The sequence below is a fragment of the Ambystoma mexicanum genome, chromosome 3q (genome assembly GCF_040938575.1).
Source record: "Ambystoma mexicanum isolate Mex_15411 chromosome 3q, UKY_AmexF1_1, whole genome shotgun sequence".
NCBI lineage: Eukaryota > Metazoa > Chordata > Amphibia > Caudata > Ambystomatidae > Ambystoma > Ambystoma mexicanum.
Window position 1 is genome coordinate 159,701,211 of NC_090926.1, and position 26,264 is coordinate 159,727,474.

A 26,264-nucleotide genomic window follows, 5' to 3' on the forward strand; every position below is an offset into this window, starting at 1 on the left:
CGATAACCTCCTTCAGCATTAATAGGATGAGGGGTGGGATCTGGACATGGAGATTTCCAACCAACATCCTCCAGGATATTATACTGGCGGAATCGATAAAGGAAAAGATCGAACTCTTCTTCTTAGAAAACGAAACAGGCACAACCTCCCAGAACGTGGTATGGGATGCCTTCAAGGCGGTACTAAGGGGAGAGCTAATAGCAATGAAAGCACAAAGGGACAAACAGAACTAGATGGGAAGAAGAACTGGAGGAAAAGCTAAAAAAGGTAGCAGAAAACGAAGTGGCAAGCAATCCCAATAGAAAGACAAAACCGGCCCTGAAACACCTACAAGGACAACTGAGCTTATTGCAAAATAAGAAAGCAGAGTTGGCGCTCCCAAGACTAAAACATAGGTACTGTATCAGCGCCAATAAGGTGAGCAGATTATTGACAAGGCAACTTTGGGCGTAGGGGCCCAAGATTACCATACTGAAACTAAAAGGATGCACAAGGTCAAATAAAAACGAACGAAGAAATGGGGGAAATGAGAAACTACTACCAAGCCCTGTACAAGTCAGATGATCCAGAAACGGGACATCAGAAGGGATACTTTGAGAACCTCACTCTCCCCCGGATCTCAGAAGCTGACAAGGCGGCACTAGACAGTGATATCCAGTTAGAGGTGGTCATCCAAGCCATCAAAAACCGGCTACCCAGATGCCTTCTACAAAGATACTGCCCCCAGAATTGACAGCTCTGTTTAACAGTGTCAAGGCACAAGGAAATTTAACAAGCTCCGTGAATGAGGCGAAACTGATCATCTTTCCCTAACCAGGAGAAGACCCCACCCCACGCCGGCCAATTGCTCTGATCAACCTGGATGCCAAATTATACACAAAAATCCTGGCAGAAAGACTCACCAGGTTACTCCCGACACCCAAGCAATCAGAGTTAGCCATATGATCGAAATGGTGGGCCACACCTGCACACCAGCTACCCTTCCCATCATGGGACACGGAGAAAGAGTCCGAATGAGCTGAATGAACGCAATTGTTCCACACAGTGGAGAACATGGGCTTTGGATCAGACTTTAGACAAAGGATCAATGCTAACTATAAAATAGCTTCCCTGCAGATCTCACTGAACGGCACCCTGACGGGAGGGGTCCCCCTGACCAGAGGCACTAAGCAAGGAAGCCCACTTTCACCCTTACTGTATGTGATTTTTCTAGAACCACTTCCGACACGTTTACGAAAAGCACCACCGGTGAAGGGCATAACAATGGGAGAAGAACAAAAAACTATGGCCTTTGCTGACGACATGCTGGTGGCATTATCGAATCCAGAACAATCACTCCCGGCCCTGCTGAAAGAATTAGATCAATTTGGATCCATCTCGGGCTTAAAAATTAACAGAAATCTGACATCCTCAACCTAACCGAAGACCCAGAGACGGCAGACAACTTGGCCCGAGTAAGAATTCCCAAAACATTTTTCAGAGCACTCAAAATGATCTCAACATTCATATGGCAGCGTGAGACCCCGAGAATAACGATGACCACTCTAATGACGCAGAGGAATCAAGGGGGAAATGTCTCTTCCTCACTTCCGTAGATACTACGAAGCAGCGCAACTGAAAGTCAAAGGAGTGGGTAGTGCAATCTCCCCAACACATCTGGGCAAAGCAAGATGGGGCGGTGGCGGGTCTTCCCCTCTCCAATCTTCTATGGCCACACAAACGATGCAGACACCCAAACATTAAAATAAGTTAAGTAGTGGGTGCAGGGATGGAAGCCTGGGATGCAGCAGTGACAAGGAGCCCCAACGACGTTCCCAGCACCATTCATCCCGATGTTCGGTAACCCCGATTTCCAGCCAGGGATGGACCAAAAGTCATACAGTAGCTGGACACAAACAGGCTGCAGCAAAATAAGAGACATGTATGGGGGACAATCCAGCATGACATTTCAGGAATGCAAACAGTTAGTAGGGATTAACTCCACTGAGGAATTTAAGTACAATCAGCTCAGACACTGGTTCTCTTCCCACCTCAACAAAGAAGCGGCCACTAGAAACCTAACCCTGTTCGAAGTCTACATGACCACAGACTCAGGCTCCAGAAGAGTAGTATCCAATATATACAAAATTATACAATGATCAAGTAGAAACAATTCAATGGGGATACATGAAGAGATGGGAAAGGACGCCCGGGGAACACTTAAGGAATCAGTGGAAAAGCGTTTGGAGCAAGATCCCAAAGCTAACATGCTCCATACAGATGTGGCAGTAAATCATCATACAATGGCACTATACCACGGAAAGACTTCACACAAAGTATCCAAATACCAGTGACAAATGTTGGAGGGGATGCCCCACAAAAGGTGAATAGAAGCACATATGGTGGAGTTGTCCATACTCCAACAATTCTGGGGGGACGCGAGAGGTCAGGAAGTGAAAATGGTGCAGCGGACAAACGAACTACAGGACAGGGTATGGATGCTGGGCATGTGGGACCCAAGCCAGCAAAACATATACAAAACAACAACAAAAGGGTATGATGACGCCAATTATAGCCGCATGGCTGATGATCGACAACAATGGAAACCGAAAAACCCAACCATGATATTCGACTGGCTCCAAAAAGTATTGAGATGTGTCTCCCTAGAGTGGATGACTTACAAACTCCAAGGAACATCCAAGACTTTTCGGGCGGACTGGGGGAACATTTTATCCCATCTACAAAGTGACTAAATGCTCCAGTGGTGCCCCACACCATAGAAATCTCGGATATTCTGTGATATTAACTGCATCCTGGTGTGAAGAACCGTTTCCCCATCACCAGAAAAGGGGGCGGGAGGGGGCGGAGAGGGGAGTGGGAGAAGTTAATGTTGATAATATTAAACGGCATTTACATTTGAAAATAAACACATTAACAAAAAAAAAACCCATATCAAAGAATTACCCAGGTTACCTGCTAATGTCCAGAGGATAGCCTGCTACAGCCCCAATGGGAACACCTCCTCCTAGTGGTAATTCTGGCTGTTCTGAAATAACCAAACATAACAGGGCAATCTTTTAAACAATGGGCGATCTCACTGGCTAAAATGCGTGTTAGGGCTAGATTTGTAGTGGAACAACTGTGCTAGCAAAATGATCACTCAGATTTGTTACGTCTAGTACGGGATTGGTGCGACACCCGACTAAATAGACAACTGCATATGGGTGGCGGATCAACCAATGTAGTGTGCCGAAGAAAGATTTGCTGAATTTTGAAAATACCTCACCATGTAAGAGCATGCCCAGAAGGCAAGCGAACAGGTTGTGGGCACAGTGAGTTGGGCACATGAAATGTATATGAACTATTACCTAAGAAAGCTATATTAAGCACCATTGCTATTTCTACCACAGTACGATGGGGACGCATCTAACCAATAGATTTATTTGATGGTATTTGAAGAGCACTCATACGGGCTAGCTGCTCCGACAGGGTGACAAAAAGCTATAGCTGATAGCTACTAGCCAGCCATAAAGTCACTTGCCACCTCAATTCTCTGCACACACACCATGTCTTACTTGTCAAGAATCCAATATCACCAGCCAGTGCGTAGTCTCAAATATCACTTTTTTGCCAATTGGTTTGTTACTTTACTTGATGCAATATATGCTATTTATTTGAAAGAAAAAGGTGTCTGTTGAAAACGGTCCAACACTAAACAAATCTGGCTATAGATCACAAGTGATTTAAGGGGAATCTATTGCAAAATCATTAGCTATGAGGTAAACTTGATTCTTCAGTATGTTTACTTGGCAAACAAGAGAAGGGAGACAGAGTGAAAAAGGAAGAGGGCAGTTGCCAGCCAAACTGGTGTGCAGTGGCTACATTTGCTAGTAGAGATGGGAAAATGCAATTCCAAATGCATGGTAACGTTATGACGGGAATACCAGGGCCAAAACCCGAGACAATTCTTTTCAGTGACTGTTTTGGGCAATCAGACAGTCTGAAATACATTGAACTATTGTGTAGGCAGATTTGTTCCCCACCTGCCCCATGATGCATGGAGCTTAAACATAAAAAAATGCAGCATATATAATAGCAATTAGAAGCAATACACAAAGCTAGAGAAAACGGGGCAATGTTGGAGGGTGAGACACAGACCCCATTGTGCACATCCTAATTTAGTGGCATTGTTTTACTTTAGAATGATTACTGTTCAGAGGTTTGATGGGGATTGGGCGACTGGCATGTGTTATGTTCCAGCCAGTGTGATATGAAGGAAAACGTTCTGGCAAATGGAGCACAACGACCCGAGCAGGCAGCCCTACAGATAAACTGCATACCCGCTCCATTAAACAAGGAAAAGTCTCAAAACAAAGTTACAGGGAGTAAAAATAATCCCCATAAAATAATAGGCAATAACGAAAATGTAGGAGCCTGTCCCTTGCCTCCATCCATGGATACATTGGATTACTGGTACCTGTAGTGTAGTGCCACAGAAGGAGTTCCAGTATTAAGGAGAATTTAACGCTATTATTTTAAAAAAACACTGAGATAATAGCGACAGCTTTGTGAACATGATCAAATAAAAAAATTAAAGTTAGATCACACCAAAAATAAGTGCTGTAGTTTGCTCATGGAGGCAGCAATGTTTCTACTACCTCAGATGATGACATGGCTCTTGCAACAAAGTATCACCAACAGACTCAACTGATCGCTGCAGGAAACGTCTACAAGGAGAGACGTTGGCTGCTGTTACAACGTCTGAATAATGGAATTGACAATAGGAAACGCTTTTTCAACTGAAGTGCACCTATGCAATTCTAAACTCGAACTATTCATTCATAGAACATGTAAAATGCTATTCATTCTGCAATTATACTGCGGTCCTCTTTCCACCCATCGTTGCTTCTTTCCATCCTTCCTTTTTCATCATTGTATTTCTTGCCTACTTATTTTCCATAAACCTATAAATAATGTCTTAGATGAAAAGAACAAATTCCACATTTCCTTCCTTTTGAACTCTCCATCCTTTTTCTTAATTTCATTTAATCGTGTACTTCCTTACATCTATTTCCCTTTCTTGCCTGCCTTCATTCCATCTTTCCCATTTATCTTCCTCTATTCTTTCTACTTTTTTGGTCTTCTGTTCCAGCTTTTATTCTTCCCCATCTCATCCTTTTGTTTTTTTCATCATTCCTTCAATATTTTATTCCTTCCTGGTTCTTTTCTGTTGCACTCACCCTTTGCCTTTCCATCTACCAATTGTTTTATTTATATCTTCCTTCCATAGATTTTTCTCTTTAGTTGCATTTAATTGCATCCGTTCATTTTCTCATATTGTCCTTATTTCTTTGCTGCTATCTTTCCTTCCTTCTACAACATTAGCGCCTACAAACATTCAACACCCTTTCAGTTGTTCTCATCTGTGCAATATAGTGGATACATTAGTTATGGCCACACATTCTGAAAAAAACCTTACTTCTCTCCGTAAACATTACAAAATCAGGAGAATCCCATATGAAACCTCCCCATGACTGGTATCAAAGTAGTCAGACTATTTTGCACTGAAACAGGATGAAAGTTTTGTTGGGTTACCATGTAAACAAACCCTTTGCGATTAAATCAATTTCCACCCAACCTCAGTGGGTAGTTTTGCAGGTAAACCAGCAAATGCCACCAACTGCTGCCTTCTGAAAACACTGTTATGAGAAATTAAACACCCGCAAAATGCACCTCTAATCATTACTTCAATTACATACAGGGGTAGAAATTAAGATTCATTTGATTTATTGTGCTGTGGTTGACAAACGTTTCACAAAGAAATAAAATTCAATACTAAAAACAAACAATATTCCTTTTGTAATATATTCACAATAAACCTAAGTCACAAATTGAATTAATAGAACTTATAAAACAGCTCGAATCAGTGAAACCGGTTCTGCCCACATCATTCTCTGCCACAGGATCCCCAGTGCATGACTATTTGAAGAAAGAAGAACAAAAAAATTAAATCGTGTTTAGTGCAATGTTCTTAATTCCTTCTAAAAAGGGTAGGTTTCTGTGTCAAAATAGCTTTACCTAACCTACATGGATCACCCGTTCCTTAGACAGCCCATGATTTCAAGGTTTGGGAGCAAATTGAATCTGAATCTAAGCTAAGTATACCCTTTCCCTAAAAACTAGAAGAAATATAAGATAGTTAGGAAGGGAGCCCTTCCGCCTATGAAATAGAGCATACGCTTTATGAAGTGATTTCAAACTTATCTTCACCACCGTATTGACCCAATTTCCATTCACATCGTTTTCTTGTTACTTTTAAACACATTGGACACCAACTAGGTGTTGGCTTTGGTTTGTCAACATGAGGCTCTTCCCCAAAAGCATACAAGAAGACAGGATTGGGTAGTTGGGGTAGTAGTGCCCAGGCACGGCACCTGTAAATATTACTCTATTGGTCCTGGCGCATTAGGCTCCTTGCCTGCCCCTTCACCAAAGTCCCTTCCCCAAAATCTATTACAATGTTGCAGGGCCACAGGATTACCATTGGCCTTTGCCCTCCGCCATCCACCCCTGGATTTCGGTTGCCAGATTAGCCGCAGCTGATCTCCCCAGGCCTAGGACCCAGCTCCGTTCTCAGCACTCAGTCTTTCCCATCACCTTGAGAAGGTGCATTATGTCCTCCCCATGTAACGTCAGTGCTACCACTTTTGCCTGTGAGAGTGCCCTCAATGTTGCAACGTTAAGGAATCCATGTTTCATTTCATGTCTGTTGCTGAGAACCGTTAGTCTTCCCACCACAGGTGAATGACCATTGTCAAATCAAGCTTTATGGTCTTTAATTTATAAGGATTTATTCTGCTTTTCTGCAGAAGGGTCCTGGTCTCTTATTTTGGAATGTGCAGTTTGACTCTGACCTTGGCTGTGAGACCTGGCCTGCTATTCTGTGCAGCCCAATTCTGCTTTTCTTCACCTCACGTCCTGTGGCATCATATTATCCTCATTATAGCTATACTATGATTTCTATATATTTATACTGTGCAGTTTCTTATAGGTCAGTAATATTCGTTACTTCCAGGCTTCTTACACGATCCTGTAATTCCATAGGGTTAGTTGCGATAGGCGTCTGCAAGCTTGCTCTGCATCTCTTCTTCTGCCTTGCGTTCAGCATTTCTGTATTTGGCCAATACGAAAAATAATAAAAGCTTTCAACAGTATGTATTTGTCCTCCATCAAGAGAACTGTAGCATCTTCTTCACGTGTGTCCGTGTAACTTTGTGCATGGCTACGAGTTTGCTTCATGACTAAATGTGGCTATGTCGTGGTGTCACTAATGACATCCGCACAATGGTTTTCCATTGTTAGTCAATCTGATCCATCGAGGCATTTTGATCCATGATCAGGGTAGTGGCACCTGTATCCATAAAGACATTGACTGGATAAGGGTTGGCTGGCTCTCTAAGAGAATATCTGTTTGCATATGTGGATATGATATATGATGTGGCATTTATAACGTGCCTATAAATGCATCTTTATACAAGTGGTTCTAGGCGTGACAAGCCATGAAGGGGAGGCTGTGGGGGGGAGAACAAAGGGAGGTCAAAATGCAATCTTGTGCCATTCAGATTGCTTAAGTGCGGGGAAGAAGGGGAGTAGGGAAGTGCATTCAACTCACAAGTGCAGCAACGGGTGGCTCATAAGTGCATAGAGAAGGGACTTAGGGTTGCAGATACAGACCCTTAAGTGCTGGAGAGCCCGGAGGCAGTGGGAGGGCAACTGGACAGGAGGGTGACCAGTGAGCAAAGCAGTGCAGTGCATCAGCTGGGGAGAGGAAGAGAGAAAGCGGAAGCGAAAAGAAAGGTCGAGTTGCTTCCGGATCTGGAGGTGGTTCTATTCAAGTTTGTAAGAGGCAGGGAGGCTGTTCCAAAGGGAGGCCCCAGCCGATGGGAAAGATCTGGCATCAACTCTCTGCTTGGAGAAGCGTCTGGCTCTCAGAGTTGGAGGTGGATGAGCAGAGTGCTCGAGAAGGAATATGTTTTGAAAGAAAGTTGGAGGTAGAGCAGTCCCCGACTTGTGGACGATGCAGAGGGTCTTGAACTTGATTCTTGCAGCCAAAGGGAGCCAGTGAAGAGATTTCAGAACTGGAGAAACCCCCCGAGATACCCATGAGCTTGAGGCCAAATCCCTGAGCTTGAGGCCAAAGACAAGTCTTGCAGTGCTGTTCTGGATAAGTTGTAAAGGTCGAAGAGTAGAGGCAGGATGATTTAGAAAGAGACTGCTGCAATAGCCAAGACTAGAGAGGACCAGAGCTTCTGGGGGAAAGTGAGAAAAGGAAGAATACCTCGGAGGAGGTTCAGCTGATAGTTTGACTTCTTAGAGACGTCAGAGATTTGAGGAGAGGGTGGAGTCAAAGATATCAAGGTTCTTAGCCTCACAGGAAAGAGTAGGAAGAAGGCCCAGAGTGGGTGGCCAGAAAGAGAGGAAAGGAGGGAGAGGGTGTGCCAATGAGGAGGATCTCAGTCTTCCTGGCATTAAAGCAGAGATCACTGGCAGCACACCATTCCTGAATTGCTGCCAGACAGACTGGTATGAGAGAAGCAACAGAGGTGGTTGAGGGGAGCCTGAAAGAGTCGGGTGTCATCCACATAACATTGGAAATTGGAGCAGAAAGTAGTGATGCGGTGGGCATGTGGTGCCAGGTAATGGTTAAAGAGCCAGGGAGCGAGGTTAGAAGCCAGGGGAATACCACTAGTAGAGAGAGATAGAAGAGGGGAAAGACCCCAACTGGACCCGAGAGGGAGGGTCGGTGAGAAAGGAGGTCAACCAGGCAAGGGCCCGATCAGTAATACCAAGGTTATCGCGGAGGCGATTGAGCAGGATGGCATGATTGACTGTATCTAAAGCAGAGGATAGCTCGAGGAGTCGGAGGACAGAATGGAAATTAAAATCAAGATTGGAGAGCAAGTCTTCAAAAGGTGTCCAGGAGAGCAGTTTCCGTCCTTCCGGCAGCTGTGAAGCCAGACTCGTGGTCATGGAGGCAACCAACAGATTCAGTATCTAGATTAAACTGGGAGATAGCCAGCTTTTGCAAGAGTTTGCCCAAGAAAGGAGTGATGGAGATCGGGCGATAGTTAGCTGGAGAGCAAGGATCGGCCGAGGGCTTCTTCAGAAGGGGATGCACAAGAGTGATTAAGTGGGTGGGGGGGTTCCAGTGGCAAAGGAGTGATTGCAGACAGGCCAACGCTGGAGCAAGGACGTCGATGTGGTCCTCGATAGTTCTGGATGAGCAGGGGAGAACCTGCTTTGACAAGACTTCCATAGATCTGACTTCTGACTTATCTAGAAACATTGTCAGGGGTGAACAGGGGAAAGGAGCAGGAGAGACTGCCTCAGACGGGCCAGGAGTGGTAGAGGAGGAGGAAGAGAGGTTGGACATGATGTCCTGACTTAGTAGTGAAATGAGAGGCCAGGGCCGTGCAGAGGGCCTCGGAGGGAACAGGAGAGGTAGAGACTGCAGCAGGATTGGACAGCTTTTTGCAGATTTCAAAATTCGGCCGAGTTGTTAGATGCCGCAGAGATGCGGGCTTGGATTTAGGCTCTCTTCTTAGGGAGGACAGAGAGTCTGTACTGCCTTTCGAGCAGATGGCAGGCCAGTTTGTCAAGGGGTGCGCCTGATGCCCTCCACTTCCTCTCTGCCACCCTACACTTGCCTTTAAGGGCGGCGAGGTTGGAATCATAACAAGAGTTGCACTTGGATTTGGGCGTCAAGAAGATCCTCATGGCAGGGCAAAGGACATCCAGAGTTTTAAAGATACAAAGATGAACATTAGAGAGGGTTGTGGATTGTGAATTAAGGCATCAATTGTACTATCAGATAAACACCAATATGTCATTCCATTATGATCTCAATGTATCCAGAAAACAATTGTTTTTACTGTTCATTAGGAGTGCAACCTCCTTATATAATGGAGGACCTTGGAGGGACCAGAATTAACCTATACAGGGAAACCCACTTCCATTCCATCGTTGCCAACAAAGATGCGAGTCCCAATTCATACCTTACGCATGCAATCGGTATAGAATTTGGGAGAGCCAGAGTTACTCTCCAAATTTTACCTTTGATCTTGTCCCAATCTATACTAAAAGCCTGGAGATTACATTCAAGGCTGAAGGTAATGGTAGGGATACAGCAGTCCATGGAGGGCAGGAACCCTTCCCCTAAACAGGCTTCTGGAGAAGCGCAGGCCATGCCAACCATCTCAACATCCTGCTTGCAGGGTAAGATGAAATAACTTGTGCGCTGAATGAGCCCATATATTGAATAAGCTGCTTTCTGCAGCAACCCAATGCAGTGTCTTCTTTCCGCATCCTGATCGTCATGCCTTGCCACGAGGATCACGTCTTAAATGGCCGCTGTATTATTTTTGATTACTATTACCTAGCAACTCTCATTACCAATTACTGGAGACCGCAGAGCGTCCAGATCCGATTGGTTGCCACACAGCATTTCTTCTGAGAAGCGCCGCCAGAAGGAGCAAGCCGGCACTCCCTCCAAAGGGCTGCCTCATAAGGCTGGAGCCTGTCTGTGCCTGTCCGGGCCTTCCTGGGGCCCACCACTCTGCCCAAGCAACCTGCTGCGCTATACGCCCTCCTGCCTTTCCAGGGAGTAAGTATAATCCACCTTTCCCGCACGACGTACCCTACTGCAAACCCACACCTGGCCACCTCTCTACATCACCGCCATTTGGTGTCAAACACGCACCCCCAACTGCGATGGCCACCATAACTCCATTTGAAATTAACCATCCTTAAGACTTCTGCACTGCGCAGTCACTCACTGGAACTGTCCACGACAAGCTTTGCTTCGGCCCCATCAACATGCCTCTGACGTGCAACTGTTGCCAAATATTGTTGTAAACACAGGTAAACCCGCCAAGGCCCACCACCTCCCTGACCAACCTATGTGCACGCCGTGCATCATTTGCTCATTTCTGTGCCCGACATATACCACTCCCACCAGCCTATATACTCAACCTGCCTCATTCCCTGCTACAACTTGACTAGTCAAAACGCTGCGCTGTCTTACAACTCTGTGTACACCATACCTAATGATATTTGTGCACTCTGTGGCTAAACCATGCCCCAGAGCCAGACCAGCCTGTGCACTCTTCCAATGACGTGCACTGTAGTTTGACTAGCCTATATACTCTCCTCGACCTATGATTTTGTGTACACCCAGCCTCAATTGTGTACTGCAGCCTGATCAGCCCATGTACTTGCTCTACTTAATGAGGTTTACTGTAGCTTGATCAGCCTATGCACTCGCCCTGCCCAATGGTGTACTGTAGCTTGACTAGCCCATGCACTTGCCTAAAGATTTGTACTGCAGTTTGCCTAGCCCATGTACTCTCCTTGCCATATGATTTTGTGTACACCCTGCCTGAATTGTGTACTCTTGCCTGACCACTTCATGTACTCGCCCCGCCTAATCCCTCATCGCTCACCAATGCATCTCATAACCAAATCACCAGTGCCCCCCTTAAATACCCTGCAAAACCATCTGATCCCTACCTTTAGTTTAGTTTATTTATTTGTAGAGCACAACCAAGGCCGGGGGCATCTGGGCGCTATTCTTACATGTTACACAGGCAAAAAAATACAGAACTGGCATGCATTAATGATACACAAAAGGTTACATACAGAGATTTAAAAATATACATTACTTGTACATGACCATAGTGATTCTGTTCGTCCTCCTCACTTCAACTCTGCACCGTCTACTATGCAGAAGTCCAACATGACTTACCACTCACTCTTGCAGTCAAGGGAGCAGGGCACCACGATCACCCCTACTGACCCACACCACATCTACCACTCTAACTTGGCCCCCTCAGGAGCACCGTTACCACAACCAGCCTCGCAGACCACCTAGCATCCAGGCTCTCTAGACTAGGAGCACACACCAATCCCTTCCAACACCAGTCTCCCTTGGCCTACAGCCATAAGGAACCACAGACTGGGCACTCGTTCGCATTACACCCTTGCCACCAAGAACCAGTACCTCTTGCCAGATATATATCCAGCTCCACGGATTGCTGCCACCTCTCATCACAGCTTGCATTTGCATAAAACCTACAATATTAAGCTAATAAATTCACCTGCCGATCAAGCACCTCCCCACAACCACATTAGAGCCTCCCCTACCACCCCACTAACCAAGAGCAACACACTGCCCCCCCTCTCAAATGCGCCCTTATAAATGCACGCTCTCCCTGCTCATCCACGACCTCCTGACCGTTCATAACCTAGACGTACTCGCCATCTCTGAGATATGGCTCCATGAAGCGCCAGGTCACGCTAGCCCTCCCACCTGGATACTCCATTCTCCATCAAGACAGACATACAATGACAGGTGGAGGAGTTACCCTCATTACAAAAGACACCCTCTCCATCAGGCTAAGCAATCCCCCTAAGGAAGGCAACGCCGACATATCTGCCAAAATATCCATGTTCCCCAACTGCACCTTAACCATGATCCTCATTTACTGGCCTCCTGGTCCAGCTCTAGATTTCCAAGGACAGCTCCTCCATCTTCTAGGTAATAACCTCAAAATCTCCACAAAAACCATTCTACTCAGACCTTAATCTAGGCTTAAATGATCCCAAAGATAAAGCAGCCTCTACTATAGCTAAAGAACTCAATGACCTAGGGTTCATACAAAAGTCACCAGCCCAACTCACTGTAAAGGCCGTACCCTTGACGGGGTGGCAGACCACAACTGCTCCTCTACGGTCAGCTCAAACTCTGCATACCCATGGACAGACCACAACTGCATCCAATTTACCATCCCTACAGACACCACCATAATTCTCTCCTATGCGCCTCCAGTGAAGGTTAGAAGCTCCAAAAAATTAAACAAGAACATCTGCCCTTTTCTGTAAGTCCGAGAACTCAGGCCACCGTTCTCTAGTGACCCCAGTATTCTAGCAAAAATCTACTCTGACAAACTCACTAAAGCTATGGACACCATAGCTCCAAACGAACGCAAAAAAGAGAAGAAATCTATCCACGTAAATTCATGATTCACAAAGAAATTACAAGACCTCTGCTCCAGTAAACGTGCTGCACTAACTAATTGGCAATCCAAGCCCAGCGACCACACAAAGGAGGAATTCAAAAGACGATCCACTCAATACAAAGAAGCAATCATTACAGCTATATCCAACTCCTTTAATTCAAGAACATCCCAGGCCAACTCTCAACCTAAGGAGATGTTTACAATCTTCAAAGACCTAATCTCTACCTCCACCAGCCATGACAAGATGAAGCATGGTGCTCCATTATACAAGCTGCCTTACTTAGTAAAATTGACCTTCTCCCAAAAAGAAAATTCAACTGCAATTCAAAGCCTTACCCATCCATTACCAGCCTCCTCAGCACAGCCCTCCTCAGCACAGCCCTCCTCAGCACACTGCCAACGACATCCTCTTTTCCTTCCAAGACGTCTCAGAATCTGAAGTCCTCAACCTCCTCCAACATCTCAAACCCTCGATTTGCAAAGGATAAATCTGCCCTCCTAACTTAATTAATGAATGCGCTGACTCCTTTGTCTCCCCCCCCCCATTAACAGCATTCATTAATGCCTCGTTTAAAATCAGGTATTGTCCCATCCAGCCTCAAAAAAAGCGTGGGTGCGTCCACTTCTAAAAAAACAAAACAAAAATCCCTAGAACTCCTCCTCCCCCAACAACTACCGACCCATCACCACATTCCCGTTCCTCATAAAAATCTTGGACAATGCCACCCACAACTAGATTCAACACTTCCTTGAATCTAACTCCATCCTCTGCAAAAGACAATGAGGGTTTCGTAAAGGCCATGGCACAGAAACCGCCCTCTTAGACCTTAAGAAAATCAGATAACAGAAATCATGGACAAAGGCAAGCCTGCCCTCCTCTTACTTCTAGATCTCGCAGCTGCATTTGATCTTCTAGACCACAAAATCCTCACATCACACCTCATCCATGCAGCCCACTTCTCCAAAGAAGCTGCCTCGTGGATCTCCTCCTTAGAAGGTAGAGCCATAAAGGTATTCTCCGACCAGGCCAGTGCTGCACCTACCACTATCCACTGCGGGGTCCCACAGGGCTCATGTGCAGCTCCTACTCGCTATTACTTGTTTACAAAGTAGCTCTTTGACAAATTGGATACCTCCGGCATAGCTTACACAAACTATGCTGATGATACACAGGTACTCCTACCGCTCTCAGGCTCATACAACCAGGACGCTGCAGCCCTCCACTCCATATACGCCACCATCCAAGCCTGGATGGCAGAAACCGGGCTTTGTCTCAATGGAGACAAGACAGAGATCATCCTCATTGGACCCAAGGAAACGTTAACCAAACTTGATGATCAATACGGCAACTTCACCATAGCGAACTCCCTCATCCCGGTCTCCTCATCAGTAAAGACACTAGGAGGCTACTTAGACTCTACACTGTCTATAAAATGCCAGGTCAATGTCATTGCCTCAGCCTCTGATCACACCACTAACTAATAACTGCAGCAAAACCCTTCCTACCCACCCAGAATTGCCCATCTATTGCCAGAGCAACCATAGGGGCAAAACTCGATTACTGTAATGTCCTCCTAGCAGGCACATCGGCTAATAATTTAAACAGACTCCAAGTCATACAAAATAATGCTCTTAGAGCAGCACTGAGCATCCCTAAAGAAACCACATTGCCCTGGCAAGGGGAGTCGCTCACTGGCTCCCCATGAAGGAACGCATAACCTTCAAGACACTCACCATTACACACAAGTGCTTAACACTCACAGCCCCGCCCAAACTTTCTGAGACTACCGTCAGAGCCACTTCCTCATGCCCGAAAAGAAACGTCCACACAAACCAACTGCGCATTCCGTCTATCAAAAGAGCCAAGGCAGGCAGCATTGGTTTCCCCCACATAGCTCCTAAACTTTGGAATGCCCTACCTAACTCACTCAGAGGGGAAACCCCCCCCCTCTCATCTTTCCGGAAAGTGTTAAAAACCACTCTTCAACTAACAATTCCCTCTCCCTTTCCCCACCGCACCCCTCCTTCCTCCCATCCTCCATGTTGTAATTATGTTTTGTTTTTCCTCCCTCTCTACAATGAGGCATGTTTTTTTGTTGTTACTAAGCAAGTTATCTGTAACAAGCACCACAATGCCTCCGGGCTCCTCTGCGCTCTACAAATGGTAAAGTTATCCCTATTTATTTATTGTTAGCAACATAGAAATTCAATATAGGTAACAGGGAAAATGTACAGTAGTGAACGAAGAATTCTCTTCATTTGGGCATACGTCTTCATCAGTTTTAGCTCAATGCTTGAAAGAAGATGGGCCTTGGTGGGATATGCCACAATTTGAGAAACCAGATAGGTGACTTTTTCTGCAATAAGAATGAACAGGTTATCCATTTGCCAAGTATAAGATTTAGTTATTTTCAATGGATGTTTGAAGATAATTTTCGATTTGCTGGGTTTCATTTTCAAATCATTTTCTATGGCATACTTAGAGAAAGCTGTTAGAAAACGCTGCAAGCTGACTTGCGTGTGGTCTAAGACCACAATGTCGTTGGCATATGCCAACCAATTAATTTTCATATTCCCTATTTCCGGCACCACCAGGCCGCTCTCTCTCAACCATTGAAACTAATCCGATAAATACAGAACAAACAAAGGTGCCATCAAACATCCCCGACATACTCCTTTTTCTATATTGATTGATTGAGATAGGTTCCAAGATCTTGACATTCTCACTCTTAAAGCTGATCTTTGATGGAGATGTACAAGAATAGTCAACAGATGGTCAGGTAAACCCCAGTTTTTCAATTTCCTCCAAAATGTGTTTCTATTCATAGTGTTGAAAGCCTGGGAGAGATCCACCCAGGCTCCAAAAGAGATAGACCATCCTTTACCAGTGAGTCTATACTGACACAGCCAAGTATTAGAGTGTTTAAGGAAGTAGATACCCCTCTCCTAAAGCCTGTCTGCCATTTAGGGTGTACACTTTTAGAATCGGCCCATTTCTCCAATTGTTCTAGAACAAGTCCTGAGAAAATATTTTACCATCCGCATCCAGTAGCAAGATTGGACGGTAGTTGGCTGCGGCCAAACAATCGCCTTTTTAATATATCGGGATTGTGATTGAATTTCTCCAGGACTCTGGTGTTGTTTTAGAGGCAATGATGCTGTTATACAGAATTTTGAGAACTCTGGCCCATATGGGCGGATTTTTCTTCAAAATTGCATTAGTGGGGCCGTTTGGGCCCTCTGCCATGGAGACAGATGGTTTCTTTATCATGGTCTCAATGTCATTGGATACAAAATCTAATGACCATTCTGAGTCAACTTGAATTAAGGGTTCCCGACTATCTATGGAGCCATACACATATGGAGAAATGATCCACCCAGTTTATTTCTTCAATTACCGAAGCTTAGGAGGCGTCAGATTGGGTGTTCATTGAACTAACAATGGTCCAGAAATACTTAGAGTTTCTCAGAGTGACGGCTTTTAGCATTTCCTCGTCATCTGACGCATAATGAACCTGTGTTCTCACCCAGTTTCTGTAGATGTTAACCATTTTATTTGATCTTCATAATCATTTGTACTTTTGGCTGTTTAATCGGTTCTCTGATCTTTTTTGCCTTTTTTATCATAAATTTGGATATCAAAAGAATGTTTATGATTTCCACTGGGTTTGGAACTATCCTTTATTGGACGATTGAGGCACCATAAAAAGCAGATAAAGCTACTCAGTTTACAATACTTCATCAATTGCTGATCAGTTAGATCTTTAATGGCATTGTCCAAATTGTGAGAATTTGTCCCCCTCTTTCAAACCTCACTACCCGAATACCAGCTGTGTTTACAAGTAACTCTTGTGTAAATAGGAGGTATTAGAGGGCTTTCTCCAAGCTCACCAACAACTTCCAACATTGCATGGTCATTAGCATTACGCTCTGTAAAAGTGAATTTGATGCAATTGTCAAAAATGTTCGAGACGAAAATGTTACCAATTGTTGAGAAGGATTGACCTTGCCAGGAAGAGGCACAGGGGATATCTCCCTCCACATTGCCATTCAGCATTCTTAAATCCCAATCTGACATGAGGTCACACCATACATACCCATTTTTAGATATGTATTTATACACTGAAGTCACAGATTTAGAGGTAGTACATTATGTATTAAAAACCCCCATTATCATCAATTCATCTGAGGGAAATTGAGAGGAATAATCCATCAAAAGGTCTGAGAGATTTTGCAGAAAGTTAATCAATGGTATAATCTGGGAATTCCAATATATTGCAATTACAATCCAATATACATCAATCATATTTTCTCTAGTATGCAGTTTTACAGCCAGAATACCCTGCAGGACATTTGACAGCAATGTTGAACTAAGAAAAATCTAAATTTTTTACACACAATTAACAGTCCCTCGCTTGGACGGACGACCTCTACCACTAACATTAGCAAGTTGTTGATGCACAGAGAAACCATCAATACCCAAATCTTCAGTCAATCAGGTTTCCTGGAGTTATGCAAGATCAACATTTTGAAAAATATACAATTTTTTGGTACCATTAGAAAAGGAATTTATCCTCTTGAGTTCCAGGATAGGAATCTTAAAGCCTGATTGGCTAAAGTTTTGGTTCCCGTATACCCATTTTAAGAAAAACTGGGGTTATAATTTCCGGTAGACTGGAGTGGTGGTGAGCTATGCACTACTTGGTATACTTGTAGCCTTATTCAAAAACTTGTAACAAACGAATAGTAAAACTTGGGGTGCAAACCCACTGTAGATAGTGCCTCCGTGATTGGCACTGCAAAAATGTGAAAAAAGAAGACCTTGGCCGTGAGGCCAGCGGTGTGGGCTGCACACCCGTTGACCACTGAACAGTGGTTAGGTTTTGAGGCTGAAATAAGTTTCAGCCTCAAAATTTACAAGCACCTAATGAAGGTGCCAAGCTTATGGAGAAAATAAGCCACGAATTAAAATATATGCAAACTCTTGAAAATACATCGAGCTAAGTGAATTATTTCTACATATTTAACCTAACCACTGTTCAGTGGTCAACGGGTGTGCAGCCCACACCGCTGGCCTCGCGGCCAAGGTCTTTTTTCACATTATAATTTCCGGTACCATTTCCCACATATTGGGTGAAGCCCCAGTAGAGCTAGTCATATTAAGATTTTGGCGGGCTATCACCCGATTTACCAGATTAACAGATATTTTGTCTATTAGGGGGGAGGGGGTGTAATCTCTTGATATTAGGAAGCCCCTCTTTAGCCATTCTTCTTTGGCCCCCAAAATTTTTCCCATTACTAATCTTGATTTCATAACGAGTTCAGCGATATTTGTATAAGGATTTGCTGGAAAACTCACTCGATCAATATTGCTTGATGAAAGATATTTTAACTCCGACATTTGCTTCATTTCTCCTAGGATTGTTGGTCGATTAATGGGCACAGACAGTGTATTATCAGTAGATTTTTTGACAGAGAAACCTTCAGGCTAGGGTCCCCGTCCTGAGTGGTCTTAAGTGACGGCAAATGGGCTGGACCCTTCACTGTTGATTGTTTGAAGAGTCTGTCTTTTGGGTTTTAACGACTACTTTCTCATTATAGAGATTACTGCCAGGGTGTTTTTCTGGACCCCTACAATTTTGTCTATTATCTACCCCTTGATCTCAAATCTTTTGTGGAGTTTTTAGATCTTCCCATGGTTCAAGACATCCTATGAATTTTAGCCTTCAGAAAGATAGGTGCAATTTTCTGAGGCGGGGAACTCACTTTAGATTTTTGCTTCAGCTTCAGAAAGATTGGGGCTATTTTCCTTGGAGGGTCGATTGTGTCTGTTTGGCTGCCCACTGCAGCCTTTATTACTTTCGGCGTTTTTCCTGGGGTCTTCTTACTTTTATCACTCTCTTCCAGGCTATTTTGTTTATTTTTACTCGAGCCCAGTTTGAGGCCTTTCAGCTTCTCTTTATTTTCCTCAAGAGTTCACCCCTTCACATTTTTAATGAAGCGATTAATGCGTGCTTCAATTTTTCTTAGTTTGTTTTGTCTGATTCTACTTTTCCTCAAGAGATTTTTTTTGGTTTGGTCTCTATTCATTCTTTTTCTCTGCTTTTTTGTTTTGCCATTAGTTTTCTTAATCCGCTTCTCTAGTTTATCCTTCAGGGCAGATAAATAATTTTCAATAACTTCCTCCCCTATGATTTTGGGAGTGTCTTTCTGCTCTAATAGTTGGGTCAGTCATGTAAATTCCTCCATCACAGAGGCTGATAAGGGTGTAATTTCCAAATAAATCCTCTCAAAATGGCTGTAGGCACCTTGCGCGACCTCCATGTGGAGGGAGGGCAGCACCCCATTCCAGCGTGGAATTCGTAGTTATTTCTTCTTTTAGCCCATTTGATTGATTAATTATGATAGCCAATCCCTCAGTTTGATTCCTGGATATCAGTTGCAGGATTGTCATTGGCTTTTCCTTTGACTCGTTTACAGCTAATTCTAATGCCACCATGCTGGAGTAATTTGTCTCCATCTCTTTTGTGAGCTCAAGTAGAATTCCTGAATGCTGTTGGACTTCTTGCTTCAGGTTTTCAAACCCCTTTACCAGGGAGCTCAACACAAAATTCAGGGCTACTATAGTTGGAGGACCCAATTCCTGCGATTTGTTTAAAACCGGGGCTGTCTCCTTCGCAGAATGACAGTTTTTTCGTCTGTGGAGGGGTACGTTTTCCCCTGCCTCCAAGTACACCATTAGGATTTGATTATCATCAGTATTTTGATTGTGAATCAACACCAATGGTTGCAGTATCGTTGGTTAATTCGCTTGAAGTTGCAAACGCCGATCTGGAAGTTTACTTGGTGAGTCCAATGGGAAAATGGTCTCCAATAGTATTTTTCATTGTTGTGGCAGTGAGGGTATAATTTAAATTTGTGCTCAGAGTTTATTTAGTACCTGATTCAGTGGAATGGACTCTCCAATTTCTTTTAAGTTTATCCTTGAAGGATCCCTCAGGCCTGAACTTGTCAGCATTCGAAAATCTGATGGAAACCACTCTGCGGGGAATAAAACCTACCGCCCCCAGATTCATATCCTCGAAAAGTCAACATGCCAAGAGGGCCAGTCTCTTCAGAGAGGGAGGTAGTTGAAATATGTCCTGCTGATGTAACTGTTTCCCCCGAAGGAGCACTGCGTAAATTGTATGGCTTGGACATTTCTCACAAGCCTCCACCACTCATATGCAGAGTTTTTACCCAAGCCTAGCCGTCTTAAATAAATGTTTTGACTGGGAACCCTGTATTGATAATATAAAACGAGGCGCTGAGCGAGTCAAAAGGCACAGGGCCTGCAGTCCTCGCTCAGCGAAAAATAAGTAATGTGCGAAGAGAACGGCAAGAGATTTCAGGGAATACTCGCCATATTGACACCAACGGCCGCACTGTCCAATTAGACCACTGACATTCAGATATAGACAGCAGTATTTTTCACGATAAAGTCAATTTTGTTCTGGTATTCCTTCTCTGGCTATATCAGCATCTGCCGTGATTATGTACAAGAATGCAAATCAAATACAAAAGTGTGCACTATATTTGTATTTCAATATTGGGAGACTTACTCTTCTCGTGCTCGTCATCTTGACCTCCACCACAAAACACTTCTGCCAGACTTCCTCTACGCTCCATGTAGTACGGAAGTTTTTGAAGTGGGCAGGTGTTTAGATAGCTAAAGGAGCCACACTGTATTTTCTCCCGGGCTCATGCTACATCCAGGAAAGTATTTGCACACCAGCAGCAATAGCAGGATCTCGTGCAGCAAATTAAGAATAACTTGAAACAGCAAGCACACTACCAAACACTTCTGCCACACTTGTGCTTATATTTTTCAGAGTTACATATCATTTTTACACTTATAATTTAATTTATACTCTAATTATAAAAACAGTGTACAATGAGTATGCAAGGTCTAGTTTGCACCCATTCAACCTTGCAGTCAGTCAATGGGGTACATTACTATAAATGGTCAGTATCAGCCGAGTCTGTCATTACACCAATCACTCACCCTTGAACAATCACAGGTGTTCTAGCCTCTCAAATCTTCAAGACTACAATTAAAATAGCCAACACCTGACTCTCCAGGAAGTGCAAGCGCTGTTCAAGAATGAAAGTTACTTTTGTAATTGAAATAGAAACTCAGCAAAACCTGTCCCTGTGATAATCCAGATAGGTATTTAACTTTATGTAGCGCTTCATACATGGTTCATCCAACATCTCGGCACTGCGATTATTATACCACAGTCAATACTCAGTTAACCGACCTCCGAAGGATATTAGCCGGTTGAGCACTCATTGCTACTATCCGTTCGTGATCCATAGGTTACAGGTTTGAATCCCGGCAAGGCCAACTCAGCCTTTCAAGGTCGATAAATGAGTACCGACTTTGGTATGGTGATAATTGTGATTACATTGTTCTATGTACAGTGCTTTGCTAAAAGCGCTATATACATTACCATTTGACCATGAAATTAGATATAGAATTTAGCATGGATGGAGTCCTTACCTCTCTGCACTATAGTATTGTAACATTGGCAATATTAGGTAGCAATAGCTCCAGGAAATGAGGACTTTCATTAATCAAAAAGAGATAGTTCTGTTATCGAACCTCAAAATTCCCCAGTACAATGTGTGCTTGCTTTACTATGTAATTGGCTAGGTTTTTGTGTTTTCGACAATTAAATATATAAAAGGAGAGAAATAATGAAAGGTGTATTCTGTGTTAATGCAGAAAGCTGCCGCATAGTAATGATTCACTTCGGCTGAATGTCACTACATTTTACTCTCTTGCGAAGGAGAAAAGTCATATTTACTCTCTTAAAAATCACATTCACTCTCATCAAAGTTTAAAAAATAGGGAGTAAAATACTCCCACCTCAAAATCTTATCTTGAGCACTGATTCATAAATCACTCTGGATGACTGGGGATAGGATGGATCTTTGTGTCACTTCACAGATTACAAACAGACAAGGAATGGGGCTGCTTTGTATGCCACCAGGAACCAAAAAGCTCCTGAACCAGGAAGTGGGCTAAAATGAAATGGGAGCACACATAAAAAATGAGGGCAAGTGGCTAACTCACTCACAAAAAAAAGCCTCCCGAGATTCCCAAGATATACACAGAAGAATTATGTACCATGTTTAAGTTCTTAATTCGCCATAATGGTTGTAGGAACACCCATGTAATGATTTCTCCAATGCCAAAAAGAGAAAGATGAAGAGGCTACCTTGGAAAAGGTATTGGTTGTACACAAGGGGAAAAAAACTACTGAACATGAATAGGTCTAAATGTGGCAAGTGTTTTCTTTAACCAAGCTCTGTGCGGAAACCAAAATACGGGTGAAACTGGGCCTGTTGCTGAAGGTATTTATGCATCTAGTTCCAAATACGGGGGGCAGGTCTCACTCTTTGCTTAAAAAGCAACTGATATTGTAGCAGCCACGTTAACTGGAATAAAAATAACCAAAAAAGGGAACATTCAAATAAATGGTTTTAAACAAAAGTATCTGTATTCAAGCCAGCAGCCAGGGTCTGTTCATCTAGCATCAACTAACCAGTTACAGTCACGAAAATGTATTATTTTTCCAAATTGCTTACACTTAAAAATTCTCCAATGTAAACAAATGTGTAGATAAGCAAGCACTTCATATCCCAACAAAGGATGATGTTCAAAGTATCACTTTGAGGTCCAGGCGTAGCGTGTATAATGACATCAAAAGCATGCTTTATAGTTATGCCTCCGCTACACAAAAGGGCACAAGTGGGTGGCCATAAAGTAAAATGTATATTTTAAAAGTAACATTACCTCATGCTGTATGCGCCTGCTCCGAGCTCCTGACCAATTCCAGAGAGGCTTGCATCGAAGTCTTGAACCAACCCTGACTCGATGACCTCGTCAGCCAGTGGCAACTTGAGCGCCCAGGCCATTTTGATCCAAATAAGTTGACAGCACAGGAGAAATCCCACCACAAAAGTATTTAACGAAAATTAACTAATAACGCCTACCCTTTTGCTAACAGAGTAGAAAAAATCATATTGTAAAGTGGAAATTGTGGCACAATGCAGATCAAAAGACTAGCTTTTGTTATTCCAGTGTGAGAAACGTGTTGACCTCTCAGAGTCAATAAGGGTTAATGGAGAAAGAAATGCCCGAGGGAAAACTCTGGTTTGAATAACGATGGAATTGATTTACTGGGGGAAATGCTTCTTTACTAGCCTTTCCACATCCTATTGACAGCAAAATGGTAAATAGGTGGAGATTGATCAGTGTGCCAGGTAGGAGTATTACAACATTACTGTACAAAAGAGACTGTGGTATCAGAAAGGAAAGGGTACAAAAAGAAGTCACTCATCGGCAACATCGCAGAGTTGGAGAGGCCAAAACAAAATTTCGGTATATCACTCCCATGCGGACAGGAAGCAAAATAATTAAGGCAAGTGGGTAAGAGATGCATGTGACAAATAAATGAAACTAGAGAATTTAGGAATTGCAAACAATCCGTCAAACAAACGTGGAAATGTAAATTAGGAAAATATTTTGGGAAATCAAACACTTTTTTAAAAAGGGGATACTTGTAAAGGTTGGAGATGAATGGGGACAAGTGAAATACAACAGAGAAGAAAATATGTAAATTGTAAAGAGGGTACACAAATAAAAACTAACAGGGGAAAAACTAAAAATGCACGAGAACATAAGAGGAAAACTAATGATGGCTGGATATTAAGTCAGGGGAGAGCAGGGGTTCGTTTGGCGCTCCACGATTCTCACTGCACGTTCCAATGTCTATTAACAGAGAGTTTACTCTTCCTTTTCAAGATCCACATTCTTTCTTGATAAGCCCTATAACCTCTCCCTTCACCACTCTTCCACTCCCCTTGCTCCTCAGGTTCCCTTACACTCTTCCCTGCAAACTGCCCTTGCAGACCTCGCAGTTGGCACACTGCTGCCCTACTTTCCCCGCAGCTTCCGTTGCAATACTTCCTCCCCACCATCAGCCGCTGCCAGGACCCTACTGACATCCAGCAGCGGCCACAACATGGAGGAAGCCAACCACTCTCTGACGGCTCCGCTACAGCCGCTGTAGCGCCTAGTTCCCATTAGAGGAACGGCACCTTCGACGTCTCCTCATCACGTGCTTTAGACGTTACGTTTCGTGGTCCATATGTCCTGGACTACGTGATCCAACTACGTCAAAGTACGATCAGTGAATGGAGGCGACGCCCTATGTTGCATCGTGATCATTCTTCGTCTAGCGGCGAATACCCGTACTTAGACTAGTTGGCGCAAGTCCCCCCACCCCCGAAAGGCATATGGACACAGCAGCCAATTTCCGGCAAACTTTCCAGCTAGATTTACAATAAAGCAGCTATATATTTCCCCACAGAGCAGTTGAAGACAATACAGCGCAAACGTGAAACACTAGAAAGCCCCCCCTACTGCTGCAAACTCCACCAAACTTTATACAATTATTGCAATATAGGCAAAAGTAAGTTTTAGTGGATCTCCAAGAGACCACGTGGCAACAGTGCGCAGTAAAATAACCTTTAACATAACAAAAGTAATGTACACATAGCAACATAGATAATATTGCAATAGATGAACGTTTAAGCCAGTATCAGTTGTTTTAACTCCTCCATAGCTCTCAACCATTTGTCTCGCAAAGGCGGGTGAAATCACCCGATTTTGTTGTTGGCGGGTGAGACGGCCATTGGAATGAATGGGCGTGCAGGAAGATTGGCGGGTGAGTCAGCCCTTTGCAAGGCGGGTGACACCCGCCAAATGCGGGTGAGTTGAGAGCTATGCTCCTCTCAACAATCAGTAACAGAATAGGCGTGCAGTGACCACTGGGTTAATTGAGCAATAAGCCAAAGGGAGTGGGGGGGCACGTCAGGTAATTCATACCATTTTTGGCAGGTGTCACCCGCCACTTAGCTCTCTCACCTGCCAAGCTCGCTACACGCCCATAGGAATCAATGGCCTTTCACCCGTCAAATGTAAAATCGGGTGTTTTCACCCGCCCAAGTGCCATGAAAGGTTAAGAGCTATGGGTTATTCCCCTGGGCCCATAGTTAAGAGGCATTACCTGATGCGGTAATCAGCGTTGTGTGAGCATTTACAGATGTTAATGTCACTGCAGTGGGCCCAACTACATTCACTTCAGCATATAACTTTCCGATGCACAAGGGATAGGGTGACCAGACGTCCCGGTTTTCCCGGGACAGTCCGGGGAAATCACCCTAGGTCCCGGAAGTTTTTTCATTTTAGAAACCCCTTCTGGTGTTTGCATGGTTGAGCGACTATGGTAATTAAAATTGTAATTATTTTCACACAACACATTCAGAATGTTGGAACTTGAGGATTGGCGTGAACCCCCAATCTTTCAGGTACAAGTCACAACACTTACTGACAGTGTTAAAGAGACTGGCTTGGAAACAATTGTACAGCAAGCCATGTAATATCAGTTATAGCAAACGCTTGTTTTGAATTAACATGCCAAGATTCACAGACAAAACTGCACAAATTAGATCACATAGAGTTTATAAAAAAGGAGAAATGCTGGAAATATGATTGGGTGGTGGTTGTGGGGGCGTGTTGGGGGAGGGGGGGTAATTGGTGGGCTGCGATGTGGTAGTCTCTCTTTTATGTTTTTGGTCGTCCCGGTTTTTCGTTTTGGAAATCTGGTCCCCCTAACAAGGGAGGGAGATTTCCTCAAGGAAATCGAGAGATGTGTATCTTCCCGTATGAATGCATTGGGGCTATGGTTATTTTAGGTGGGAGACTGTGAAAAATAGCAATATTTTTCACTGAAAAATTGGAAGTCTCCTGTCTAAATCGGGAGGGTTGGCATGTATGCTTCAGGCCCGACTTGTTAGACAATCCTGGCTACAGCTATGGCGGTAATGACCACAGCGAGGGGATGTTTGCTATCAGAACACCGGCCTGTTAGACTGGGGTACTAATAGTGTGTTTTTTTGCTTGGGAGATGCTCCAGCGTTTTGTAACTGAAAAAAAAATGTCCACCATGCAACAGGATATGAAGTTGGTTCTCGCTCTCCCTTTCCATGTCGCCCATTAAAAAGATTGGAAAAAAAAGTCCACAAAAAAAAATGGCCACCATGGAAAGGGAGAAGGGACTACAGGTAGTCCCTTCTTCCTTTCCATGGTGGCGTGTC

The 26,264-nt window shown here is 43.9% G+C and overlaps 1 protein-coding gene across 1 annotated transcript in view; it reads right to left on the reverse strand.

Annotated features, from left to right (window-relative positions):
• Window positions 1-24,150, reverse strand: part of TFCP2 (transcription factor CP2) — a 1,231,094-nt gene extending 1,206,944 nt beyond the window's left edge. The window contains exon 1 of the mRNA XM_069653380.1: window positions 22,897-24,150. Within this exon, the coding sequence (XP_069509481.1) occupies window positions 22,897-23,018 (122 nt within the window). The 5' untranslated portion in view covers window positions 23,019-24,150. The remainder of the gene's footprint in view (window positions 1-22,896) is intronic.
• Between the last annotated feature and the right edge of the window lie 2,114 nt (window positions 24,151-26,264).